Source organism: Podarcis pityusensis, assembly GCF_964106645.2.
Source record: "Podarcis pityusensis genome assembly, chromosome: 16".
Lineage (NCBI taxonomy): Eukaryota > Metazoa > Chordata > Lepidosauria > Squamata > Lacertidae > Podarcis > Podarcis pityusensis.
Window position 1 is genome coordinate 11,174,912 of NC_138041.1, and position 23,118 is coordinate 11,198,029.

The 23,118-nt window shown below is 47.4% G+C and overlaps 1 protein-coding gene across 1 annotated transcript; it reads left to right on the forward strand.

Annotated features, from left to right (window-relative positions):
• The first annotated feature begins 3,027 nt into the window (after positions 1–3,027).
• On the forward strand, positions 3,028–19,567 carry SDHC (succinate dehydrogenase complex subunit C). Its single transcript, XM_080984892.1, has 6 exons — positions 3,028–3,104; positions 7,832–7,888; positions 8,634–8,735; positions 10,959–11,020; positions 13,121–13,284; positions 17,984–19,567. Exons 1-6 carry the CDS (start codon positions 3,085–3,087, stop codon positions 18,086–18,088), a joined length of 510 nt encoding a protein of 169 aa, XP_080841018.1. The 5' UTR covers positions 3,028–3,084; the 3' UTR covers positions 18,089–19,567.
• The last annotated feature ends 3,551 nt before the right edge of the window (positions 19,568–23,118 follow it).

Sequence of the window (23,118 nt, forward strand, 5' to 3'; positions counted from 1 at the left end):
TCACCCTCCAGACCTCTCAAGGAGGAAGCACACAAAGAAAGGCCTCAGATGATGAGGTCTGGGTCCGTTCATATGGGATGGGGCAGTCTCTGAGGTATTGGGAGACCTGAGCCACATAGGTCAAAACCAGCCCTTTGACCTGGGCCTGGAAACTGGCAGCCAGTGCAGCCAGGCCATGAATGGTGCTGATTCTACAACCCAGTTTGCTGAGGAGAGCAGCAGTGAGGGCTTGGATTATTCACCCCGAGGGCCACATTCCCTTGTGTGGGGCCACATGTCACTGGTGGGTGGAGCTAGAGGCAGAACTAGGTGGAGCGGCAAATGCAAAAATTACATTAAACATACTGTAATAACAATAATTTATGCAGTCTAGCTTCCAACATAATAATACCGCAGCAAAAAGTCAACCGCTAAAAACTTCATGATACAGGGCTGCCTTCAGATGTCTTCGGAAAGTTATGCAGTTGTTCATCTGATTGATATCTGATTGACATCGATCTGTTTGACATTTGTTCAGCAGTTACTTCAAAATTAATCCCACAAAATTCAGCTAGTTTTGGCACATGCTCACCCACCCACCTACTTTCCCAGGGCCCTTTTAAGACACGTTTAAAATACATCCCACAAAAATCCTGAGAGCTGGAGTATACCCCCAAAGAGAGCTACAATTCCCAGCACCCATAACAAACTACAGTTCCCAGGATTCTTTGGGGAGGTGGAATATGCTTTAAATATATGGTGTTTACAGCGGTCCTGGAAGCTTTTAGACTTTTATTGTGGGGAAGATAGATGGGTCAGGGCTCACCAGGACAGGCTCAACCCTGAAGCGCATGATCACTCCCTCCTTCCAGATCCCTTGAAGCCTTGATCCTGAGCCGTGCTTTCCATGTGATCTGGATCCCTTGCCTGTGCTTGTAGGCACAACATTCCACAAAGCTGGGGCGACTGAGTCTGGGCTGACAAAGGAAACTTTGATTTTTTTATCCAGCTGGGCTAAGCAGTCCAAAGTGGGCGGTTCGGAGGCCGGTGCTGCAATGAGGACTGCTGTGTCCAAGGCAGGACACCAGAAAGGCAAGGGAACGAGACAGGCTAGGAACGTTGGAAGCTGCCTTTATACAGAGTCAAATCATTACTCCATTTAGCTCAGTATTTTCTATACACTGACAGGCTGTGGTTTTCTAGGATTTCCATTAGAGATCTCTCCCAACTCTACCTAGAGTTGCTGGGGATTGAACCTGAATCCACTAAGCCCTGGCTACAAGAACAATGGTATCCCAGCCTACGGGGGGGGGGGGGGAGTTATGGCAAACCACAGTTCCCAGGATTCTTGCTTAGAGCGTTTAGCCTCAGAATGTCCATGATCTTGGAGGACAGGTGGAGGCTTGTCACCTCTCCCTTCTCCCTCTTGATGGAGAAAACTGGGATGAAAGTTGTAAAAATTGACTGAAGATGCAGCACTCCCTATTTGGTGAAACAGTGGAATTATTCAACCTGGGGTGCCAGCATAGCAACAGTGGTGAAAGTGTTGGATTGGGATCTGGGAGACCAGGGTTCAAATCCCACTCAGCCATGAAGCTCATTGGGTGACCTTGGGCCAGTCCTTATCTTTCAACCTAACCTACCTCACAGGGTTGTTGTGTGAATAGATAAAACAGGAGGACCATGTACTCCGCCCTGGGCTCCTTGGAAGAAAGGTGGGATATAAATGTAATACATAATACGTGAACTGAAGCTTCTCATGTCATAATCTGAGGCACACAGTAAGAGATGCCAGAACAGAACACTCTGCACTTTCTCAGAGGTACTCAGAGTAGTGTAGTTAGCATAATTCTACTCAGCCACAAAGCTCACTTACTGACCTTGACTTGATCACTCGCTTCTCTCATTCTCAGTCTAACTTACCTCACAAGATTTACTCTGCCTCAGGCCCCTTGAGGAAGAAGCAAGGATATATCGTTTCATCATTTTACTTCGACGATCTGCCTTTCAGCATTTGGATCTCTGTTGCCCTTGTATTTTGGAAGTTGCTTTGAGAAACTCCTTCATAGATGCGGAAAAACAGCACAATAAATGTTTGAAATAATAAATAAAATACTGTAAAATAAATGGAAATAACCCAGCCGACGTTGAATGCCAGCAGGGTGGCAGTATGAGGTGCCTGAATTTGAGAGTTTAACAAATGCTCAGAAAAACAAAGTGTGCAATCTCTAAATTTGTAGCTGTCAACCCTTGAACATTTGTCTTAAAATTCAAGTGTTGTCGGCCTGCTCACTCACAGACGGCTGCTTAGGATGTGATTTTTCTCTCTGGGCTACTACAGTGGAAGATCAGCTGTACCTAACTAAATTCTACTTGAAATGAGAACCAGTGTGTTGTAGTGGTTAGTGTGTTGGACTAGGATTTGGTGGGGGGACGGATGGGCCAGGGCTCTAATCCTCACTGGCCATGAATGAAGCTCATTAGGGTTAGGGTAACCATGAACAGCACTTTTGAGCTCCTTGGAGGAAATATGGGACAGAAATCTAATAAATAAATATCCAGAGACCCGTTGAAATGAATGAACCTGAGTTAAGCAATGCCCATTCATTTCAATGGGTCTACCCTAAACAACTCTAATTTACTGGTGTGGATCTGCTAAATTGTATATATGTACATAGTTTTAATTCTATCAATGTTTATTTATTTTTTTTAAACGATTGTCTTTTTCTAGCTGTTCTTATTTTTATCTGTAAGCCGCCTTGAGAAAAAAGGCGGGATGTAATATAAATGTGCACGTATTATAAATATATCAAATTCCCAGTCCTCATTTGAAGTAAGGAGCCCCATGCAAATCAACAGTCCTTGCTCTCGAATAAATAATCAAAAAGAGCACAGGATCTCAGCCTGCGAGAACCGGGAGAGGACGGGAAACCCTTAAGGTCTTAAGCAGACGCGCGTTGCCCCCCTCCTCCACCGCCTGCTGAAAAGCGCCCTTCCGCCCTTGCTTGCCTTTGACGACGGAAGTAGGGCAGGGACGTCACTCTGCGCCCTCTTCCTGCTTGGGGTTGGGCGGGGGGACATTGGAGCGAGTGGCGCCGCGGCAAGATGGCGGTGTCTCTATTAAGGTGACTGCGGGGCGGGGGGTGGGGGAGAAGACGGGAGCGAAGCGCTGGGAGGGAAGAGAAGGAGTGGGAGGTGGGGGGGTCATTCCTGGCTGTCTGGGAAATGGGGCGTGTTCTGTGAGGGGCCGTTTGTCGGGGGGGGGGCACCTGTGCCCTTGGGTGCGACTGGGTGACATTGGTTTTTACCCTGAAGGTGTGTTTTTTTTTAGCGCCGTTCCGTTATCCTCTTGCAGAAGCTGAAATGCAAACGTAAAGAGTTTTGTTATCCTGGTACATGTACAAAGTGCGTTTTCACGTGCACCAGCAGGCTGTGCCTGCCTTTCTGCTTGCATGCACACGCCCCACACCTGTCGGCACATGGGTACATAATGTTTTTCGGTACCACATATCTTTGTGCGCATGTAAACGTGTGTGTGCAGAGATGTAATCTGTGTCTGTATGCGCTCACTCACAAGCCCCACAGATGTAAGATGCACGCATTTAAGCATTATGCTCATAGCTAAGTATATAAGTATATGCATATATGCTGTTGCTCGTATTATTATTTAATTTATTACCCACCCTTCACCTTAAGGTCCCAGGGTGCATTACAGCATTAGAACACAAAATTGCAACACCACGTTAAAACAGTTTGATACTGCTTAGGTAGTTTCAAACATAGTTAACGACAAAGTTCAGTTGGTGTAGCATGAGGCTCTTAATCTCAGGGTCGTGGGTTCGAGCCCCACATGAGGTGAAAGATTCCTGCATTGCAGGGGGTTGGACTAGATGACCCTCAGGGTCCCTTCCAGCTCCACAATTCTATGATTGCATGTCAGTGTTATGTGCCTATGCATGTTTCTGCAAATGCATTTATTTGTGACACACCCACCCATAAACCCCCACAGCTGTGTTATGCTTATGCATTCAGTACATGTCCATAGGCATTTCCACAAACTGAGACATGTGTTTGCACACAAGCAGACATGCTGGTGGGCCTTCTCCACACACAGAAGCCATGGACACAGAAGGAGGCAATGGGACTGCACCCCTGACCCTGCCTCTAATGTCCTATTCTGTGTCAGCCCTGCCCCATGGACATTTGTGTGCTGTTATAGGTACCTGCACCAGGAAAGCCTATGTGTGAACAACTTTTCACCCGTTGGTGTTCCCATGATCAGAACCCCTGATCATGCATGGGTTCAGATCACATGCAAGCCTATGCATGACCTGTCATTTGCCTGTTGATTTTCCCAGTATAGATACCAGTGTCAGTGTGCCAGTGTTCAAGGCATAGGGCTGGTGCCATGCATGATGTCAGCAATGCAGTCCCACCCGCCTCTTCTCCATGTGGGCAAAGCTTCTACATGTAAAGTACATGTGACACCTTAAAGACAACCAGCAAACTATTAGGGAGCACGCTTTGGTTTTCTGTTTCCTCCGATGCATGAAGCATAATATTAGATTATGGCAGCTGTGTGAATGTGCTTTGATGGGCAGGGATGAAGAGGAGTGAGGCCAAATGGAAAGGAAATCCGTGAAAAACAGACACCGATAAAAGCAGAATAGTTACTATTACTGTCACCAAGGCAATGTTGGTGCGAACACAAATATCCTGGCACTGGTAACCTAATTAATACCATGTAGTGCGATTAAAAACCCATTATCTTGATTCAGTCACAGGTTTTCGTTTGATTGAATTTCTTCATCAGTTGTGATTTAATTTCACACTGGAGTTTTCCCTGAAAGCTCTTTGTTTCAGAATGGCTACTTGTAAGTTCAGTAGGCAGGTGTCCAGTGAGGCTGAAATATTCTCCAACTAGTTTCTAAATGCTGCCCTTTCTGAAGCCTGGTGTGTGTTCATCTATTCTTTTGTGTACATGTGCTTGTTGCACTGCAAACATGGGTCTCTGTTTGTGCATAAGCTGAAATGCATGCATGAGTTTGTGAGAGTGTTTGCCTTGCATGCGTACGCTTACGTGTGTGCTTCATTGCAGTCAGATGTGCATAAGCTGAAATGCACGAATAATATATTTGTGGCACTTGTGAGCATGTGTGCAGTTGTACATTTCGTGTGTGTCCCTAAGTTTAAATATATATGCTGGCTTGTGGCATTGTGAATACATCTTAGTGTATGCATGCTTTATTGTATGGAAGTGTGCAGTAGCTGCAAAGCATATGTAATCATTTTGTGGAACTATGCACAGGCTGTGTATATGCATCTCTGAACACCTGAGCTTAAATGCATGTGCAGGTTTATGGTATTGTAGTCATATATGCCCATGCTTTATCGATGTGGGTTTAGACGCGCACATCTAAATTTAACATTTGTAGGTTTGTGAAATTGCAAATATCTGTAAGAGCACCTGTCTGTGTCCATATGTGCATACAATATGAAAGGTGTGCATACATGTGCAACATTGAACACATGTCCCTGTATGTGTGAGTTGATTCCCACATGTATGTGCATCACTTATCAAGTGGCAACTTATCACACTTATCAAGTGTGAATGAGCTGTCACGGTTCTGCCACCATGCTCAAGAGTTTTCTTTTCACCCAGTGCCAGTTCAGAAGCAATGCTTTTCCATGGAACCACTTCACATTCTCAACCGCCCTGCAGAAAATAATAACGGGAAACGTCCTAGTTTCAGAAAAATAACCATCACACTTTGCCACTCGCTTCCTACGAAACGTGTTCATCACCAGGCTTTCAGCCGGTCTCAATTCTTATTTCTTTGCCCCTCTTTCCTGCCTCATTTTGACCTGCCTGTATCTAATTTCCAGGGGAAATCGGCAAAATTGGCACTGTTGACATAGGCTGCCATATGTCTGGATTTCCGCCCAGACGCTGCTGACAAATGCAGGATTCTGGATATGTCTGGGAAATTCTGGACATATGGCAACCCTAATTTTACCCAAACTTCCCAGAATTCTTGGAAGAAACCTGATCCGGCAAAGTGGGGTAGCTGGAAACCGGAGAGAAAGTCCTTCACACAGTGCATTGTTAAATTATAGAGTGTGCTCCCACGGGAGGTCAGAATGGCCACCAACTTGGATGGCTTTAGAAGAGGAATAGACAAATTCATGGAGGAGAGAAGGCTACCAGCTGCAGTGGCTAAGTATATTCTTTCTCCACTGACAGAGGCAGCCACAGAGGCAGTTGCAAGGAATCTCAAGAGAAGAGAGTAATATTGCACCCAGGTCCTGCTTGCGGGCTTCTCACAATAATCCGGAAGACCACTGTAAGAACAGGATTCTGGGCTAGGTGGGCCTTTGGCCTGATCCAGTAGTCCTCTGCTTAGAAGCAAGTTTCCTTTTTTATGTGTCAATTATCTCCAACACTAGTGTGTCCTTTAGACAAAGTCCACTCCAGTCCCCATCTCTAAACTCCTTGAGCTATGACCGGCTGCCTTGTGAATCACTAGTTTTTTGCTGGTGTGTCACCTTTGAATGTCAGCCTGACAACATCTTGACGGGATCTGTCTAGAATAGCTCCTGTAGCTTGCAGGGGTGTGTGTGTGTGTGCCTGTAATAAAAAAAAGAAATTGAAACCCTTAATTTACCTCTTGCTCATGGTGTCAGTTTGCGACTGAAATGTGATGCTCACTGCACTGAAACAATGACCTGCTATTTTGCTAGCGCTTCAGGTGTGACAAATGACATCTGCAGAACGAAATGAAAGTTTGTTTTCTTTCTTGCTTTCGCCCCACCAGAAGCCTGCAAACCTTTACCCTTTAGGGGTGCAGGCATGAAATAACTGCTTTTTGTTATTGGCAGGGCTGGTTTTTCTCGCCCATCTTGGATATTTTGTGTTTAGTGAGCAAATTAAAATGAGCTGCATTTCAAGGATGGAGATGTGAAGGACTGGACGTTTGATTTTGTGTGTGTGGTGCACAGATGCACACAAATATATTCCCCCGTTCATTAATTTTTAAAAGAAGATTTAACGTACTGATCGACAAATACATAGCAAGCATTCATCTTTCAAAATTATGTACACACATTCCTTCAGCTCGATATACATAGATTTATATTAAATCTGTAATAAGTCACTGTTAGATCAATAAATATTTAAAACCTTTTATGAAATCCATATGTAGCATCTCTTCAGATGGATCTGTGAGAGTTTTGCAGCGGAAGTTGGGGAATTGCAACCAACTCCATTTCTGCCCCTTAATGGTTTGAATGGGTGGTTTCACATTTTATTTAAAAGCCTGGGCAGCCTGAACCTAGAGGTAAGCAGACCTGAAATATAATCCATTTCAGACTCATCCATCTAATAGCTGTTATTGTTTGCCACGGAAGAAGACTGCCTGGTCAAAATGCTTTTGGCAATATTGGATTGTGATTTACTTAAACCAATGGGAAGCTGGCGATATATTTCTCTGGCTGTGTAGTACACACCATATATTTAAAGTACATTCTTCCCCTCCCAATTTTTTTACCCCTTAAAGAACTATAGTTCCCAGCACCCTTGGGAAACTACAGTTCACAGAACTCAGGGGGGCAGACGGGCCTGTGCTTTAAATATATGCTGTGTACACAGCCTTAGTTGCAGTGCCAACATTTTATTTCGTTATTGTGTCGGAAGGTTTTAGACACATACACACCCCAGTATAATAACAATAATGGTTTCTGTGTGATTATCGAGCAAAACGTGTTGTGTTTTCATGTTTCCTGCCTTGCACTGTGTCTTGGTGGGAAGAATAAGGCTTCAGTTGTAAATTCAAAGAGCACTTTTGTTTTTCAGATTAGCCAGCCGGCGATGCCTCTGTGTTCGTCTCGGACCGGGACTCTCCACGCGGCAGTGAGTTTATGACAGTAAAAAAAATGGGCTTTTGTTAATTCTCCTCCTGCTGTTTGGATCCTTGCAAGATTCACTCCTCTGCCAGTTTGTTCTCCCATAATTCATGGGCCATTAAAACGGCTGGCTAGCTGTTAATGCTGTGATTGGCACTTTATAGAATCTGCAGGTGCTGCTCTCAGGAAATATAAATCAAAGGGCGTTCGTTGGTTTACTTGCCAACGACTTGGCTTCAGATGGTCCTTTCCATTCACCCTCTGTCTCTGTGCCCCTCCACCACACCCTTATTTATTGCAAACAAAAGTTGTCCCTAAACAAGCTTCCGATCAGAGCCCTACAGGAGAGGAAGTTGGTGCATCAATTTTATTTTATTATTTAAATAATTTCCCACTTTTAAAAAAATAACCCTGCTCTTCACCTCCACAAAACTCCTTACAGAAAACAAATGAGGTTGATCCCATCCTCAGACTTACAGTGTCCTATTTTAGAAGACCAAAAAAAGGAAAAGGGGTGGGGAGGAAGGAGGAATAACAACAACAGCAAAAGTTATGCACCTCCGGTTTGAGGCATTGTTCGTTTAACAAACCATGAGCGGCCCATGAGTCACCCATGAGATGATCGAACCGTGGCTTTTCCTCCCATTTTAGGACCCACCCTGTTCTCTTGATTGCAATGCAGTATCTTCCCATGTTCCTAAGCACAGCACAGGCCCCAGCGCCATTCTCCTCTCCTGTGTTTTCTTTTCCAGGGTGGTCCCCATGGCAACGACGGCAAAGGAGGAGATGGCCCAGTTTTGGGAGAAGAACACCCGGTCCAACCGTCCTCTGTCCCCTCATGTCACCATCTACCAGTAAGAGCTGGCTTTGTTTAAGAAGGGAGGCGCTCGCATTTCCAATTAATTGAGATGAAGAGCAAGATTTAGGACTGGCACGGGGACGGAGTTGGTGGGTGTTTTTTTGCAGCATGTCGTCAACACAATTTATACTGGGCCGACCAGACATCATTCCACTTTGTTAGATGTTCTGCAAGGCTTCCCCAAGGCTTAACACATTATTGCCATCTTCTGCTATAGGTTCAGAGTTCCTGTGTTAAATATACAAAGCCCCAAGCAGCTTTGGCTCAGGATACCTTAAGGACCACCTGAGCCTTCGTATCCCAGCTGGATCACTGAGATCACCCAGAGGAACCCTTTGCCACGTTGGCAGGAATCCTGAAAGGGCAGTCAACAAAAGAGCGGCTTACTTAAAGGGAAAGGGGTGGACATTTGGATTTGATGCTGTTGCACACTACAGGGGAAGCGTTGCCCCTCAGTGGGTAGAGCATCAGTTTTGCATGCAAGTTCAACCCCCGGCTTCTCCAGGTAGGGCTAAGACTCCCTGCCTGAAACCTTGGCTCACTATAAAGCAGCTTCCTATATTCCATTGGCTCCCTGGATGCGGAATTCGCACCCTGTTCCCCTTGCAGCATCCTATTCCTTCTTTCTTCACAGTGGCGCTCAGAAGGTCCGCTGCTTTCCCTTTAAGCTGGTCTCTCTTTCTTCCACCGCCCCTCCAGGATTCCTGCCATTGTAGCAAAGTCATTCCTCAGCCACCTCCGTAGATTCCTCCATCCCTTCTCCTCATCTGGCTGGATTCCTGGCATAATTCTGGGTACAAGCACAGAATGAGCTGGAACAGTTTCTCCATCCTGGGTGATTTACACTTGGAGAGTCACCGATTCTCCCCCTCCTTCCCCAAATCAGTTCTGTTTTGAGTTTATTAATAGCCCACATACACAAACAAGATCCCAAACTCAATATTTGACTCCATATAGTGAGGGGGAAATAAAATAAAAAGTACAAGCAATTCCACTAACTGCAACTGTGCATTGCAGCTGAGGAGAGGGCCTTCTCTGTGGTGGCCCCTAAACGGAGGAATTCTGTCCCCACCACAGAGATGCATTTTGCACAACTTCATTCTGCAGTTTCTGTCATATGCTGAAGATACCTCTTTAGCCTGGTCTTTGACACCTGAGAGATGTACATATATGCTTTAGGACCTGCTACCAGCTGCAGTGGCCGTTAATAGCCTCCTCATCCATGGATTTGTCTAGCCCCCTTTTAAGCCACCCTAGTTGGTGGCCATCGCTGCTTCTTATGGGAACAAACTGCATCGTTTTTTGCACTGGGTGACTACATTGTCAGCATTGAGAGACCTCTTCCCTCTCTCAGCCTCTTTTATTTTTTTCTTCCAGTGCAGTTAGATCTGTGCAAAATGTTATTTTTTGGGGTTTTACTTTATGCTGATCTGTGTTTTTAGTGCTGTCTGAATGCTGGGTTGTGAAGGTTTTATGTCGTTTACGTAGGGATTTATTTATTTTTGGTGTGTCTTACTGGTTTCTGAAAATAGCCCAGGGACTTTGGTTGATAGGCAGTCTAGAAACGGAGTAGCTGAATAATCAATTGAACAAAGGCTTTAAGACCAGAGTGGGAAGCCATTTTGGCCCCTCGTTATCTCCTTCCACCCTGTGTGCCAACTTTGACAGGTGGGTGGGGTCACCCACCTGTCAATCACCTGATGCTATGATGATGTCAGGTGACCAAAGGGTGGCTTCTCTCCCTTCCACCAGCCAAAGTTCTAGGGCAGAGAGAGGGGTTCCCTGCGAGGGAACATGCTAGTGAAGCAGGACCCAGTAGGATTTAACTCTCCGTTCATCAGCTGATGAGCGGAGGGCTCAATCCTGCTCTCTGCAGGGGTCTGCTTCACCAGTGCGTTCCTCATGGGGAATACGCTGGTGAATCTGCAGCCAGCAGGACTTAACCCACCTATCAGTTTACATCAGCCAGCGACACCAGCTGATTAGGCAGGTGGGTGTGGTTTGGAGGAAAGGGACTGGTGGGCCAAATAAGAACCCGCTGGCAGGCTAGAATGGGCCCATTGGCTGCAGGTTCCCCATCCCTTTTTTAAGAGAGTTTGGTGGGATGGGGTGGGGGAAGAAAGAGCTGTTGTGAACTGAATGTTGGTGGCAGTCTGGCTAGACTCTGGTGCCTTGCTTTGTGCCCCATCTCACTGGCCTCTGTTTCTTCTTTTTTCAGCTGGTCCCTGCCCATGATGATGTCCATTTCTCACCGTGGCACAGGAGCTGCAATGAGCCTAGGTACTTTGGGGGTCTTTCCTTTGTCACCTTCCTCTGGACCCCACTCAGTGCCCTCCTTACAGCTGCGGCTCCCTCAGTGCAGAACGGCCTGTAGCCTTTCTGCTGTGCTTGGGCTTCCCAGAGGCGCCTGGAGCAATGGGAGAATGCTGCTGAATTTCAGGAAATGTGTTTTTTGCCTTAACATGGGACATGCGTATGTGTCATGCATTTAAAAAGTGCTACCCCCTGCCCTTTGCAGTCTCAAGTGGTACAGCCCGCTCTCATGCCTGTCAGCCAAGAGGCACTTCGCCAGATTCATCTCAAGCAGCCAGGGGAGATTGGGGAGCAGAAGAAGATTTTATTTTTTTTAATGCCCTGGAGAAGTCAGGGCAGGCAGCAAAATGAGAAGCATGACCACTGGGAAACAGCGCGACAGCTTGGGCCACGTTGGTCCTGCGTTTTGCAGGATGCTCCTTTGGCCGGGGTGGCGGGCGAAGTGTCCTGGGAGGGTTTTGCTGACCAGTGACGGGCAGGTGGGCAGGAAGGGAACAGATCTAAGAGCAGCTTGGCGGTCTTCGCCCTTGCTAGCTTCGCCTGCCCTTCCCCACTGCCCCTGCCATCCATTCTGGCAGTGCCATCTGGAAACAGCGAGGAGAAGCCTTGAGGCTCAAAAGGAAGGAGCTGCCGCCGCCGCCGCTCTTCCAGCCAACCCAGGCGCTCTCATCAAGCTGTCCTTATTGCGTATCAGCTGTCCCCGGCGCATGTCAATCCGGCTCTGCGTCCCAGCTCTCGCCCGTGGGGTTTGCCTTTCTCGCCTCTCTTTGCTCAGCTAGCTGAGGTTGCCTGTGCATTGGTAGCTGATCTGTAATTTGCCTGGAAAGGAAACTTTCCTCCAGAAGCTTTAAGGGGCTTTGTCAAAGCTCAAGCCACTGCTAATCCGGCCTTGCTTGTAGCTGTTCTGTGTCTCACCCTGATGGATGCTCCTTACTCTAGTTGGTGGCCTTATAAGCTGAGCAGAGCCGTGGTATTAAGCCACTTGGATTGAATTCGCCATTTTACTGTATTGTGATGTCTGATGGTTGGCATTGGCAGAGCGCTCTGTCCAGGGCTGATCAGTGCCTGCAAAACGCCCCTTTTGCTCAGCTGCCTCTTTACCTGCCGCGCACTAGATGTCATATACTGTATGGCTTGTCTTGGAGGTGTGTCCTGGGCGTAGGTTCTCCGGCAGCATGTAACTTGCAAAGCACAGGTAACAAATGTGAGAGGTTTTTCAGGGGCCTGAGAGTGGTATGTCTGCCTCCCATATCCTTAGCATCCCTGGGTGCTCCCAGACAGCCAGAATTTCACAGGAGGGGCTCAAGCTCAAACTGAAATCGGAGGTTTTTGCAAATAAAGCAGATGTTCTCTGTTGCCATTGCACACCATTGCACAACAAATCCACTCCCCCCCCCCTAAGATAAGGTCTTTTTACATATGAACATAAAAAGAACGTGTTGGCTCACGCCCTTGTCACATCTAGTCCAGCATCCTGTTCTCCCAGGGGCTAAACAGATGCCTCAGTGGCAAGGCCTTGAGCTGGATCCCTTCACAAGAGGACTCTCCCCTCCTGTGGCTTCCAGAAATTGATATTCAGAAGCATTTCTGTCTCCAACTGTGGAGGCAGAGCATAGCCTATCAATGGCCTTTTCCTACAGGAATCAGTCTAATCCTCTTTGTGGGTTGCTGTTACTGCCTCCTGTGAGAGTAGGTTTGCAGTTTGCAAAGCGAAAAGGTGGGCAACACATTGAAAAGTGGGACAATGATTTAATGGGAAAACAGCTAAACACCCTGCAAAAAGTTCACGGTGGCTGTAGGGCGAATGCGCATTGCTTTATAACTACCCTATGAACCATAAAGTTGTTACAGTAAGTGCCACACTTTTCACATGGGGGCGGGGTTTAAGGTGCCAGTACTGCATATCTTTGAGTACCCCCAGAAAAAAGCACTACCTATGAAAAAATCAGAATGAATGCTCAGACAAAAATCAGGCCTAGTCCAGCCTCCGCATCAGCTTTGTGCAGAAGACTGCTCGATAAACAGGTTGTCCAAAGGAGCCCATTTCTCTTGTGTTTTTCTCCCCAGGGGTGTCGCTCTTTGGCTTAAGCGCTCTGATCCTCCCGGGACACTTTGCTGACTACTTGGATCTGATCAGGTCCCTTAGCCTGGGGCCTGCCCTCATCTACTCTGCAAAGTTTGCCCTGGCTTTCCCCTTGACCTTCCACACCTGGAACGGAATCAGGCATCTAGTGAGTAGCTCCTTTGGAATATGGATGCAACTGGGGAGCCTCTTGGCATAAAAGAGACAGTGGTGGTGTAGCGGTTAGAGCACTAGACTGGGACCTACAGACCAGGGTTCAGATCCGAACTCAGCCATGGAACTCACCAGTTGACCTTGTCCTAATCTTCCTTGCCCCGTTGCTGCTGTCGTTAATATTAATCATTGATTTCATTCTTTATTTTATTTATTTAATGTATTTGTTGCTTTTTATTTTTTTTACCACTGTTACAATATGGAAGCAAACAGATTGAAGCCAGCATAAAATAAAGCAAAAAAAAATTCTAAAGGGCAATCCTGTTTTTAAAAGGCAGGAATAAAACAACCCACCAAGTCATGAAGCCCACAGAGAATTATAAGCCAAAGGCCTGGCTAAATGTTTTTGCCTGATGCCTAAATATATATATGAATTCTTCCCATGATGCATCCTAGAGCCATTTGCAATATAATGACATAAGTAATCACTGAGTTATTGGGAGGAGTTGCTGTTTATGTGTTCAGGTTTGCAGGCCCATTTTTATGGAACTCCCTCCCAGTTGAGGTCAGACAGCCCCCCCCCCCCCGTTGAAATTCTAGCCCTTACCAAAGACTTGTTTTTTTGCTAGAAGGCTTTTTAACTAAATTCTGATTTTATAGTTTCAGCTCAGTTTTATTTTCACTCTACTGAGTCTGCAGTACACCGCTTAGAGGCGACTGTGATTTAAATGGCGTACGAGCTGCTGAAGTAAACATATGAAAATAATTATAACAGTAGCACAATATTTAAAAAAATTAAAAATAGTAATAAATATTTTTAAAAAACAGATTAAAGCAACAGCACATGCACAAAATCAATTCAAACCGAAAGCAGGTGTCGACCGGGATAGAGATTTTAGAAGGCTTGTTGAAAGAAGAACTTTTTAAGTGCGTATCAGAAAGGCAGTAGAGAAAGCACCTGTCTGAAAGCGCTGTGGGAGGGAGTTCCAAATAATAATAATAATAATAATAATAATAATAATAATAATAATTTTTATTTATACCCCGCCCTCCCCAGCCAAGGCCGGGCTCAGGGCGGCTAACAAGCAATAATAAAAACAAGTTGAATGAATACAACTAAAAAACAAGATTAAAATACAACATTAAAATATTGAAACATTAAAATATTAAAATGCAGCCTCATCACAGGAGGAGAAAGGAAAAGGAAAAAGAAAGAGAGGGAGGGAATCAAATTGGTTCCAAGCCAAAGGCCAGGCGGAACAACTCTGTCTTACAGGCCCTGCGGAAAGAAATCAGATCCTGCAAGGCCCTGGTCTCATGAGGCAGAGCGTTCCACCAGGCCGGAGCCAGTGTTGAAAAGGCCCTGGCTCTGGTTGAAGCTAATCTAACTTCCTTAGGGCCGGGGACCACTAGGGTGTTGCTATTTATGGACCTTGAGGCTCTCTGTGGGGCATACCGGGAGAGGCGGTCCCATAGGTACGAGGGTCGTAGGCCGTGAAGGGCTTTAAAGGTCAAAAGCAGCACCTTAAATCTGACCCTGTACTCCACCGGGAGCCAGTGCAGCTGGAAAAGCACTGGGGGCTGCCAGGCTGAAGACATAAAGTGTGAAGATAAATTGGGGAGACCCTCAGATGCCACCTGGAGCTCCTTGGAGGAAAAGCAGGATAGAAATGTAATAGTAATAAATAAGAAGGTGGCTGTCCTGGTATTCAGTGGTATACCGTCTCTGTACATGGAAGCTTTGCATTGGGGATTCTGCCAGAGGAACATTGCTTGCCCACACATTCAGCAGACAAAAGGGGGAGGTTGGGCTAGTGGCAGGATGTCTCTGTGTGGGTAGCAGCCTGAGCCAGGATTAACTCGTGCAACACTGACCAACAGCTTTAAAAAACAACAGCCAGGTGCCTAAAAGCAAAGGGATGGAAAGAGTTGACTTCCTTACTTACTGTATTTTTCGCTCTATAGGACGCACTTTTTCCCCTCCAAAAATTAAGGGGAAATGTGTGTGCGTCCTATGGAGCGAATGCAGGCTCCTTGGCTTCAGCGATAGCAACGCAAAGCCTCCGAAGCGCAGAGGGAGCGCTCTCTCCGTGCTCCGGAGGCTACGCGTTGCTTTTGCTGAAGCCTGGAGAGCGAGAGGAGTCGGTGCGCACTGACCCCTCTCGCTCTCCAGGCTTCAGCGATAGCCGCCTAAGCCTTTGGAGTGCAGCGGGACCTCATGCTGTTCTCCAAAGGCTTCGGGTTCCTTTTGCTGAAGCCGGGAGAGCAAGACTCTCCTGGCTTCAGCAGAGAGGGAGAGCTGCGCAGCGCCCCTTCAGCGAAGCGGGAGGAGAAATGGAAGGGGCTCCGTTTCTCCTGCCACTTTGCTGAAGGGGCGCTGAGCAGAGAGGGGGAGAATTTTTTTTTCTTGTTCTCCCCCTCTAAAACAAGGTGCGTCCTATAGAGCGAAAAATATGGTATTTACTTCCTGTATTTATGACCCACCTATCCTTTGAAGAGCTCAAGGTGACACACAAGGTTCTCCCTCCTCATTTTATCCTCACAACAACCTTGCGAGGTAGGTCAGGCTGGGGGGCAGGGAGTCACCCAGGGTCACCCAGTGAGCTGAAAGCTGAGTGGGGATTTGAACTGTGGCCTCCCAGGTCTTCGTCCAGCACTCTAACCACTACACTACACATCCTGCACCCCCGGAGAAAGGAGCAATCATATTGCATGTTTGCATCCTTCTCTGCCATTTGCAGTGCTGCAAAGTGGCACTTCTTTTCAAAGCAATTAGATCTGTCAGCGTGTTTTCTCTCTGGGAGGTGGGGGGAGAGGACAACTGCTCTGATTGCTCACTTCTGGGACTCTGCAACATTCCCTTGAAAGCAACTGACTCTTCAGTACTTACCCGGGGCTGAGATTTGGGACAGACGGTTCTCTCTGAGAGAAGTGTGAGCTCTGTGTGTATGTGTGTGTGTGTGTGTGTCTGTTTTTCTCTTTAGAGGGAAAAAAAACCTTATAAAGGCCAACCCACTGACTCCCTTGCCCAGCTCCTGGGCATCTTATGCCTCTCCAAATGAGCATCTTCTCTTCCTCTTGACTCCAGATAGTATGCATGGATTCTTCTGCCTGCCCACGCCTCCCTTTGCTTTTGAAAAATAAGATCTGGAGGGCATTCTGGTTTACTGAGAGTCACAATCAGTGGCTGCCCCTTGGGGCAGGGGATGCCGATTGGTGGGCGCTGGGCTTGACAAATGGATTTTGCTCCCTGCGCATCAAGTGTGCCCTTGTACATTATTAGGGAGGCATAGAAGCTGCTGTCACTCGATACAAACGGCTGTCATCAGAAGCTGCCACAGCTAGAGAGAAGAATATTGCCAGGAGAAAGAAAAGAGTGATGTGTGCACTTCTCTCTCTCTCTCCCTCTCCCTCTCTCTCTCTCTCTCTCTCTCTCTCTCTCCACACACACACACACACGCACCAGCATACAATTGCAGAAAGCGAGAGTGATCTGGGAGAAAACCCCACAAACCTGCAACACTGCACCCCAATACCATACACCTGTCAATTCTAGTGCAGCAGTTTGGACCTGCTTGCATGCAGAGGAACTAATCTGTGAGCTGGGAAATGCTTTGTGGTGTTGAAAGCCGAGTCGTAGGTAACAGCACTTCCCTGGACACCTCTGAGGAGTAGGAACCCTTTCCAGGGGCCTAGGCAAGAGAGGTCTACAAACATTACTTGTATTTCTCTTTGAGGCCACAAATTACTGGACAAGACAGGCTAGGGATGGCTGCAGACATGGGTGTGCGTATTCATTTATGTATAGATATATGCTGATGGTATGTCTGGTGTAAATTATACAAATTACACCACCTACTTTGCATAACGACTTGTGCATAGCTCTTTCAAGTGCTCACGGAGCTTCAGATGCATTCTTGAGAGGCAATCGTTGCAGTTCCCTCGCTGCGAGAAGCCAAGCTACAGGGAACCAGGCAGAGGGCCTTTTCGGTAGTGGCACCCGCCCATCAGATGTCAAGGAAATAAACAACTATCTGACTTTTAGAAGACATGTGAAGGCAGCCCTGTTTAGGGAAGCTTTTAATGTTTAATAGGTTATTATATTTTAGTGTTTTATTGGAAGCTGCCCAGAGTGGCTGGGGAAACCCAGCCAGATGGGCGGGGTATAAATAAAAAATTATTATTATTATTATTATTATTATTATTATTATTATTATTATTACTACTACAAGGGTACCTCCGAATCCATCAGCTGTCATCATGGTGGTGAAAGTGCGAGTGCAGCAGTGTCCAGAGGGGCCCAGGTTGAGGAAAGCTAGCATACATGGTTTCTTACCCACCCACCCCACATTATCCTCCAAAGAACCCTGTGAGGTAGGCTAGTTTGAGATGCAGTGACCAGGCCGAGGTCACCCTGTCAGCTTCAAGGCTGAGTGGGGATTTGAAACTGGGTCTCCCTGGTACTAACCCAACACTCATAACCCGGGGGTGTCTAGTCTTGGGCTCTCCAGATACTGTTGGGACTACAGTTCCCATCATCCCTGACCATTGGCCATGCTGGCTGGGACAGATGGGAGTTTATTATTTATTTCATAAAATGTATATAATGGTTTGCTAAAAGAATAAACCAGTGAAATAATCAGTTAAAAACGGCTGTTTAAAACAACACTTTTGCTTCCCTCTCTCTCTTGTAGGCATGGGACCTGGGCAAAGGATTCAAAATACCCCAGGTCTACCAATCCGGAGTCCTCGTCCTTATCCTGACAGTATTGTCCTCCGTTGGGATTGCAGCAATGTGAAGCTGGGCGGAGCAGTCCTTCTCTCGTCCTCTTACCACTCCTGAAATCCTGTTCTCTTCCATCTCTTGAACGGTTTAGTTCGTCAAAATATCCGGAGCAGTAGAAGCTGAGGGGCAGCTTTTTGGCTAGGGAAACAGTCTGGGGTGGGGGCAAATGGTTCACAAATCAGCACATAGTTTAATAGTAAATGGTAATGAGACGATTCTTTCCTCCCTTCTCAGATCCTCCCAGATTATTGTAGAACCACTCTTTTCCTGTTTTTATTTTAATGTGCCACATGATCACCAGCTGGAGTTCAAGAAATCCCCTGTCCCGCTGTCCCCGAGGTAAAGCCTAGGGCTGGATGCGCAAGATTCCAAAGATGGCCAACAGCAGCCAAGTCCTGATTGGCTAAGAAGCTAGCATACCCACAATGCACTGCTTGAGCCATTGCTTTCCTCAGCTGCATGCTTCTTTTCGTTTCTCTCTTCCCCACCCCAGTCTTCCCCCAAAAAAGGCTTGAGACAATACCAGCCTTTGTCCCCCGCCTAGGGGCTGAGGGAGCTCCATTAGCACACTGTGTGAGCGAGTGTGTGGGTATATTTTTCACGAGGACAAGGGTGCCCATTGATAAGCGAGGCTCGCAGGCAAGAGCAGCACATTCAGCCGAAGCCACCTCCAGCGGCTGTCCTGCGCCTCACCCCTTTATCCCCAGAATGATGGCAGCGGCCGTGAGGCTTCGGGCCTGCGGCCTGTGGCTGCCTCTGCTGAGGTTGCTATGGCAACGTGCTGAAATGCTGCATTGCTCTCTTTGTAGGTGTGGGCCGCCAACATGGGCCAGGGGAAAAGAAAACAATGTCATCTTGGGCAAGGCCTGGTCTCATTGCTGCAGGTGTGAGGGGAGCCTTTGGCCCTCCGGCCAGACTCTGCCAAACTGCAGTTCCCATCAGCCCCAACAAGCATGGCCGGTGGCCAAAGATGATGGGAGTTGTAGTTTGGCAACGCCCGGAGGGAAAAAGCTTCCCCACACTGGCTCTGCTTCGGTGGAAGAACTTGGGTGGTGTAATTTCAGACCACTTTATCCAGCTCGCCATCTTTGCAGATGGATCCGTCCTGATAATGGGGAAGCTGCAGCCTTCTAGATGATGTGGGACTACAACTCCCATCACCCATCACCGTTTGCCATGCTCACTGGGAACGATGGGCATTGGAGGCCTCACATCTGCAAAGGCCACATGTTTCTCCAACCCTGTCGCAGACGAATTATCTTCTCGGACTCCGTAAATACAAGCCCATACTGTACCACCTCCTTCTGAAATGTTAAAGCCAGACAGCTTTCCCTCCCCATGAATGAAGCTGGGTTTCCTCTCTCCACCCTCTGTTCTCCACAAATGAAGCAACTTACTTCTCTGCGATCAGAACCATTGTTTGGGTTTTGCAAAGTTTCCACCTGTTTCTACTACTAATAAATTGTCCTCAGCCTTTCGTGGGGAACATGAAGTTACTGGTGCTATTTATTCGACATGTTTCTGAATAATCAGGGTATATCACAGTGGGTCTCGTCTCACTCAGCTGTTGTATGTCTTGGGTGGAGAACCTGGCCTGGTTTAAAAATACATGGGCCGTTCCAAGGTCCCCTACTGCCCAAGTTTTCAGGAAGAGATTGGTAGCTTCCAACCCTTCTTCCTCAGGTGGAATCCGCAAACCCAGATCTTCTGTATGCAAGAAATGTTCTCTGTTGCTGAGCAGAACTGGTGTGGTGTGGTTCAGCTGTTGCACTAGGACCTGGGAGACCAGGGTTCAAATTCTTACTTTGCCATGAAGCTCACTGCGTAACCTTGGGCTAGTCACTGTTTCTCAGCCTAACCTACCTCACAGGCTTGTTGTGAGGACAAAATGGAGCAGAGAATCATGTACATCACCTTGAGCTCCTGGAAGGAAAGCTGGGGTTTAAAAGGTAATATTAATAAATTGTAAGGGTGTGCAGCCCACCTGTCCTGGGTTCTTTGAATTCAACCCTTCCATGACCATCTGTCATAAAGCTAAAGGGACCCCTGACCACTAGGTCCAGTCGTGGCTGACTCTGGGGTTGCGGCGCTCATCTCGCTTTATTGGCCGAGGGAGCCGGTGTACAGCTTCTGGGTCATGTGGCCAGCATGACTAAGCCGCTTCTGGAGAACCAGAGCAGCGCACGGAAACGCCGCTTACCTTCCCGCCGGAGTGGTACCTATTTATCTACTTGCACTTTGACATGCTTTCGAACTGCTAGGTGGGCAGGAGCAGGGACCGAGCAACGGGAGCTCACCGCGTTGTGGGGATTCGAACCGTCGACCTTCTGATCAGCAAGTCCTAGGCTCTGTGGTTTAACCCACAGTGCCACCTGTGTCCCTTACCATCTATCATAGGTGTGTGGAATTTTTGGCCCTCTGGATGTGGCTGAACTACAATTCCCATCATCCCTTGCTGCTAGCTATGCTTGCTGGGGCTGATGAGAGTTGTACTTCAATAAGACTTGGCCAAAGATTCCCCAGTCCTGATCTCCCACAATGATAGGGATTTTTGCCCATATCAGGTGAGGTTGGTTGATCAGGGTGCAAAACCAGCTGGCAGCCTGCTCCAAAGCACATCTGGACATGTACCTGGTTAAATTAAAACGGAACGAGTGGGTCCCATAAATGGCTTTCAACTATGACCCAGCTCCCAAAAAGGGCTGGTGACAATGAGGACCTGCAAAAAAAAAAAATGTTGAGAAAGTGTTCCAGCTGGCTGTGCCTTCTTCCAGGATACAGTACTGTATTCCATTTTACCTCCACCCGGTTCCACATGTTTCTCCCAAACAAAGACACACACACTCCCTATTTCACCAGGGTCTCCCCTCCCTTTTCTGCATTTCATGATTGAACAAAATGGGCCCACACTGATCATTTTGGGGGGTGTTCCTTCCCGCAAGCCTTAGAAGTTCTTTCCCAAGATGGCTTTGCACTTCTGCAAACCTTGGGATTCCTGCCCCCACAAGCCTGCTGTTATCTCCCCCTTGCTGGGGACCACATCAATGCGGTTTATGTCCATCTTCCTCAGATACACACAATATATTCCCGAGCGTTCCCTGCAGCCTTGTATCCTGCTATGCTTCAAAACTAAATCTGCAGTAAAGCATTAATGCTGAGCATAGATTAAAAAAACCCCACCTGCTTGGCAGTGCCTGAATTTCTGATTCTAAAAAAACGGGTTGGTGGTGGGTGGTTGGAAAGAAGATCTAACCTGTCTGTCTGTCTCTCTCTCTCTCTCCACACTTCACAGTCTATTAAAAAGGGGAGACGAGTCCCAGATCTCCCGTGTGTTTTCTGAAAGCCTTCTCTTAAAAGCCTTGCTACTTTGATGATCAAAAAAAGATGATCTAAGACTTTCCTAAGGAACAGGAGCTGTGACGGCTTTGCTTCTGTTAAATCAACTGTGCATATCTATTACTGGGAAGAGTTTTACTGTCTAAATTTGCCCCCCACACAAAAAATACTCTTTTTTTTAAAAAAGAAATCTTCTGTACGTGCAGGGCGTTAATGAGGATGGAAGCCTTTCGAGTCCCAGAACCAGCAGCTTTCAAGTCAACCAATTAGCTTGGTTCCCCCCCCCCCACATCCCTTTTTAAAATGGGCTTGGCATTAACAGATGAGGTCGTGGGGTTTATCTGTTGCTTTCTGCAGAGGTGGTTTCAGGGTGACACGACCACGCTGCAGGGGGTGCCACAACAATGCCGCTGCTTTCAGGATGCTGTGTGTTGGGTGTGGGTCTTCCCCATCCCCTTCTCCAATTGGCATTTCCCAAACAAATCCCTCAAAAGCTCATTGGGGAGTCGTGCAATGGTGAAAGGTTAATGATGGCAGGCATTTCCTGAAGGGACAGCAATCTTCTGTGACTGTGGTTGCCAGACTGTGACTTGAAGTCTCCAGGTTTGTCTGACCACCCTCAGGTGGCAAGGGTGGGCCTTGAATCTCCAGGTGAGCAAGAACACCATATACAGTGGTACCTCAGGTTACAAACACCTCGGGTTACAAACACTTCGGGTTACAGACTCCGCTAACCCGGAAGTAGTACCTTGGGTTAAGAACTTTACCTCAGGATGGGAACAGAAATCGCGCGCTGGCAGCAGCGGGAGGCCCCATTAGCTAAAGTGGTGCCTCAGGTTAAGAACGGTTTCAGGTTAAGAACTGACCTCCGGAACGAATTAAGTATGTAACCAGAGGTACAACTGTCTAGTAAGCTTCAGCCCAACAGAAGTTGACTGTATAGATAGGACATATAGACAGGACACTCGGGAAAGGGGAGCTGTGCTTCTCCCCTCCCTCCTCCCCTCTCCCATTTAATCTTCATATCTGAAATTACTGTATAGACTTAAAGATGTCATAGGTAAAGGGACCCCTGACCATTAGGTCCAGTCGTGGCCGACTCTGGGGTTGCGGCCCTCATCTCGCTTTATTGGCCGAGGGAGCAGGCGTACAGCTTCTGAGTCATGTGGCCAGCATGACTAAGCCGCTTCTGGCGAACCAGAGCAGCACACAGAAATGCCATTTACCTTCCCACCGGAGTGGTACCTATTTATCTACTTGCACTTTGACGTGCTTTCGAACTGCTAGGTTGGCAGGAGCAGGGACCGAGCAATGGGAGTTCACCCCATCGCGGGGATTCGAACCGCCGACCTTCTGATCGGCAAGTCCTAGGCTCTGTGGTTTAACCCACAGCGCCACCCACGTCCCTAGGGGAGGTCAAACCTCCCCCCCCCCATGGCATCACTGCATCCCTCCACTAAGTCTCAGGTTTGAGTCCTGAAATCTCGGGGTCTGGGATGCTGCTCCTGAGCTGGCAACGCTGTCTGTGCTAGAATGTAGCTTAGGGGGCTCCTTTCACACCTTCCAAGGGGGTGCTCTTAGTTTGCATCAGGACTTTGCTCTCAGAAGGCAGGGCAAGATTTCATGGGTTTATCTTAAGTGAGGGTACATTTCTGGGAGCTGAATGTGGTCCCCGAGGTGCCTCTGTTTGGCCCTCAAGACTCTCCC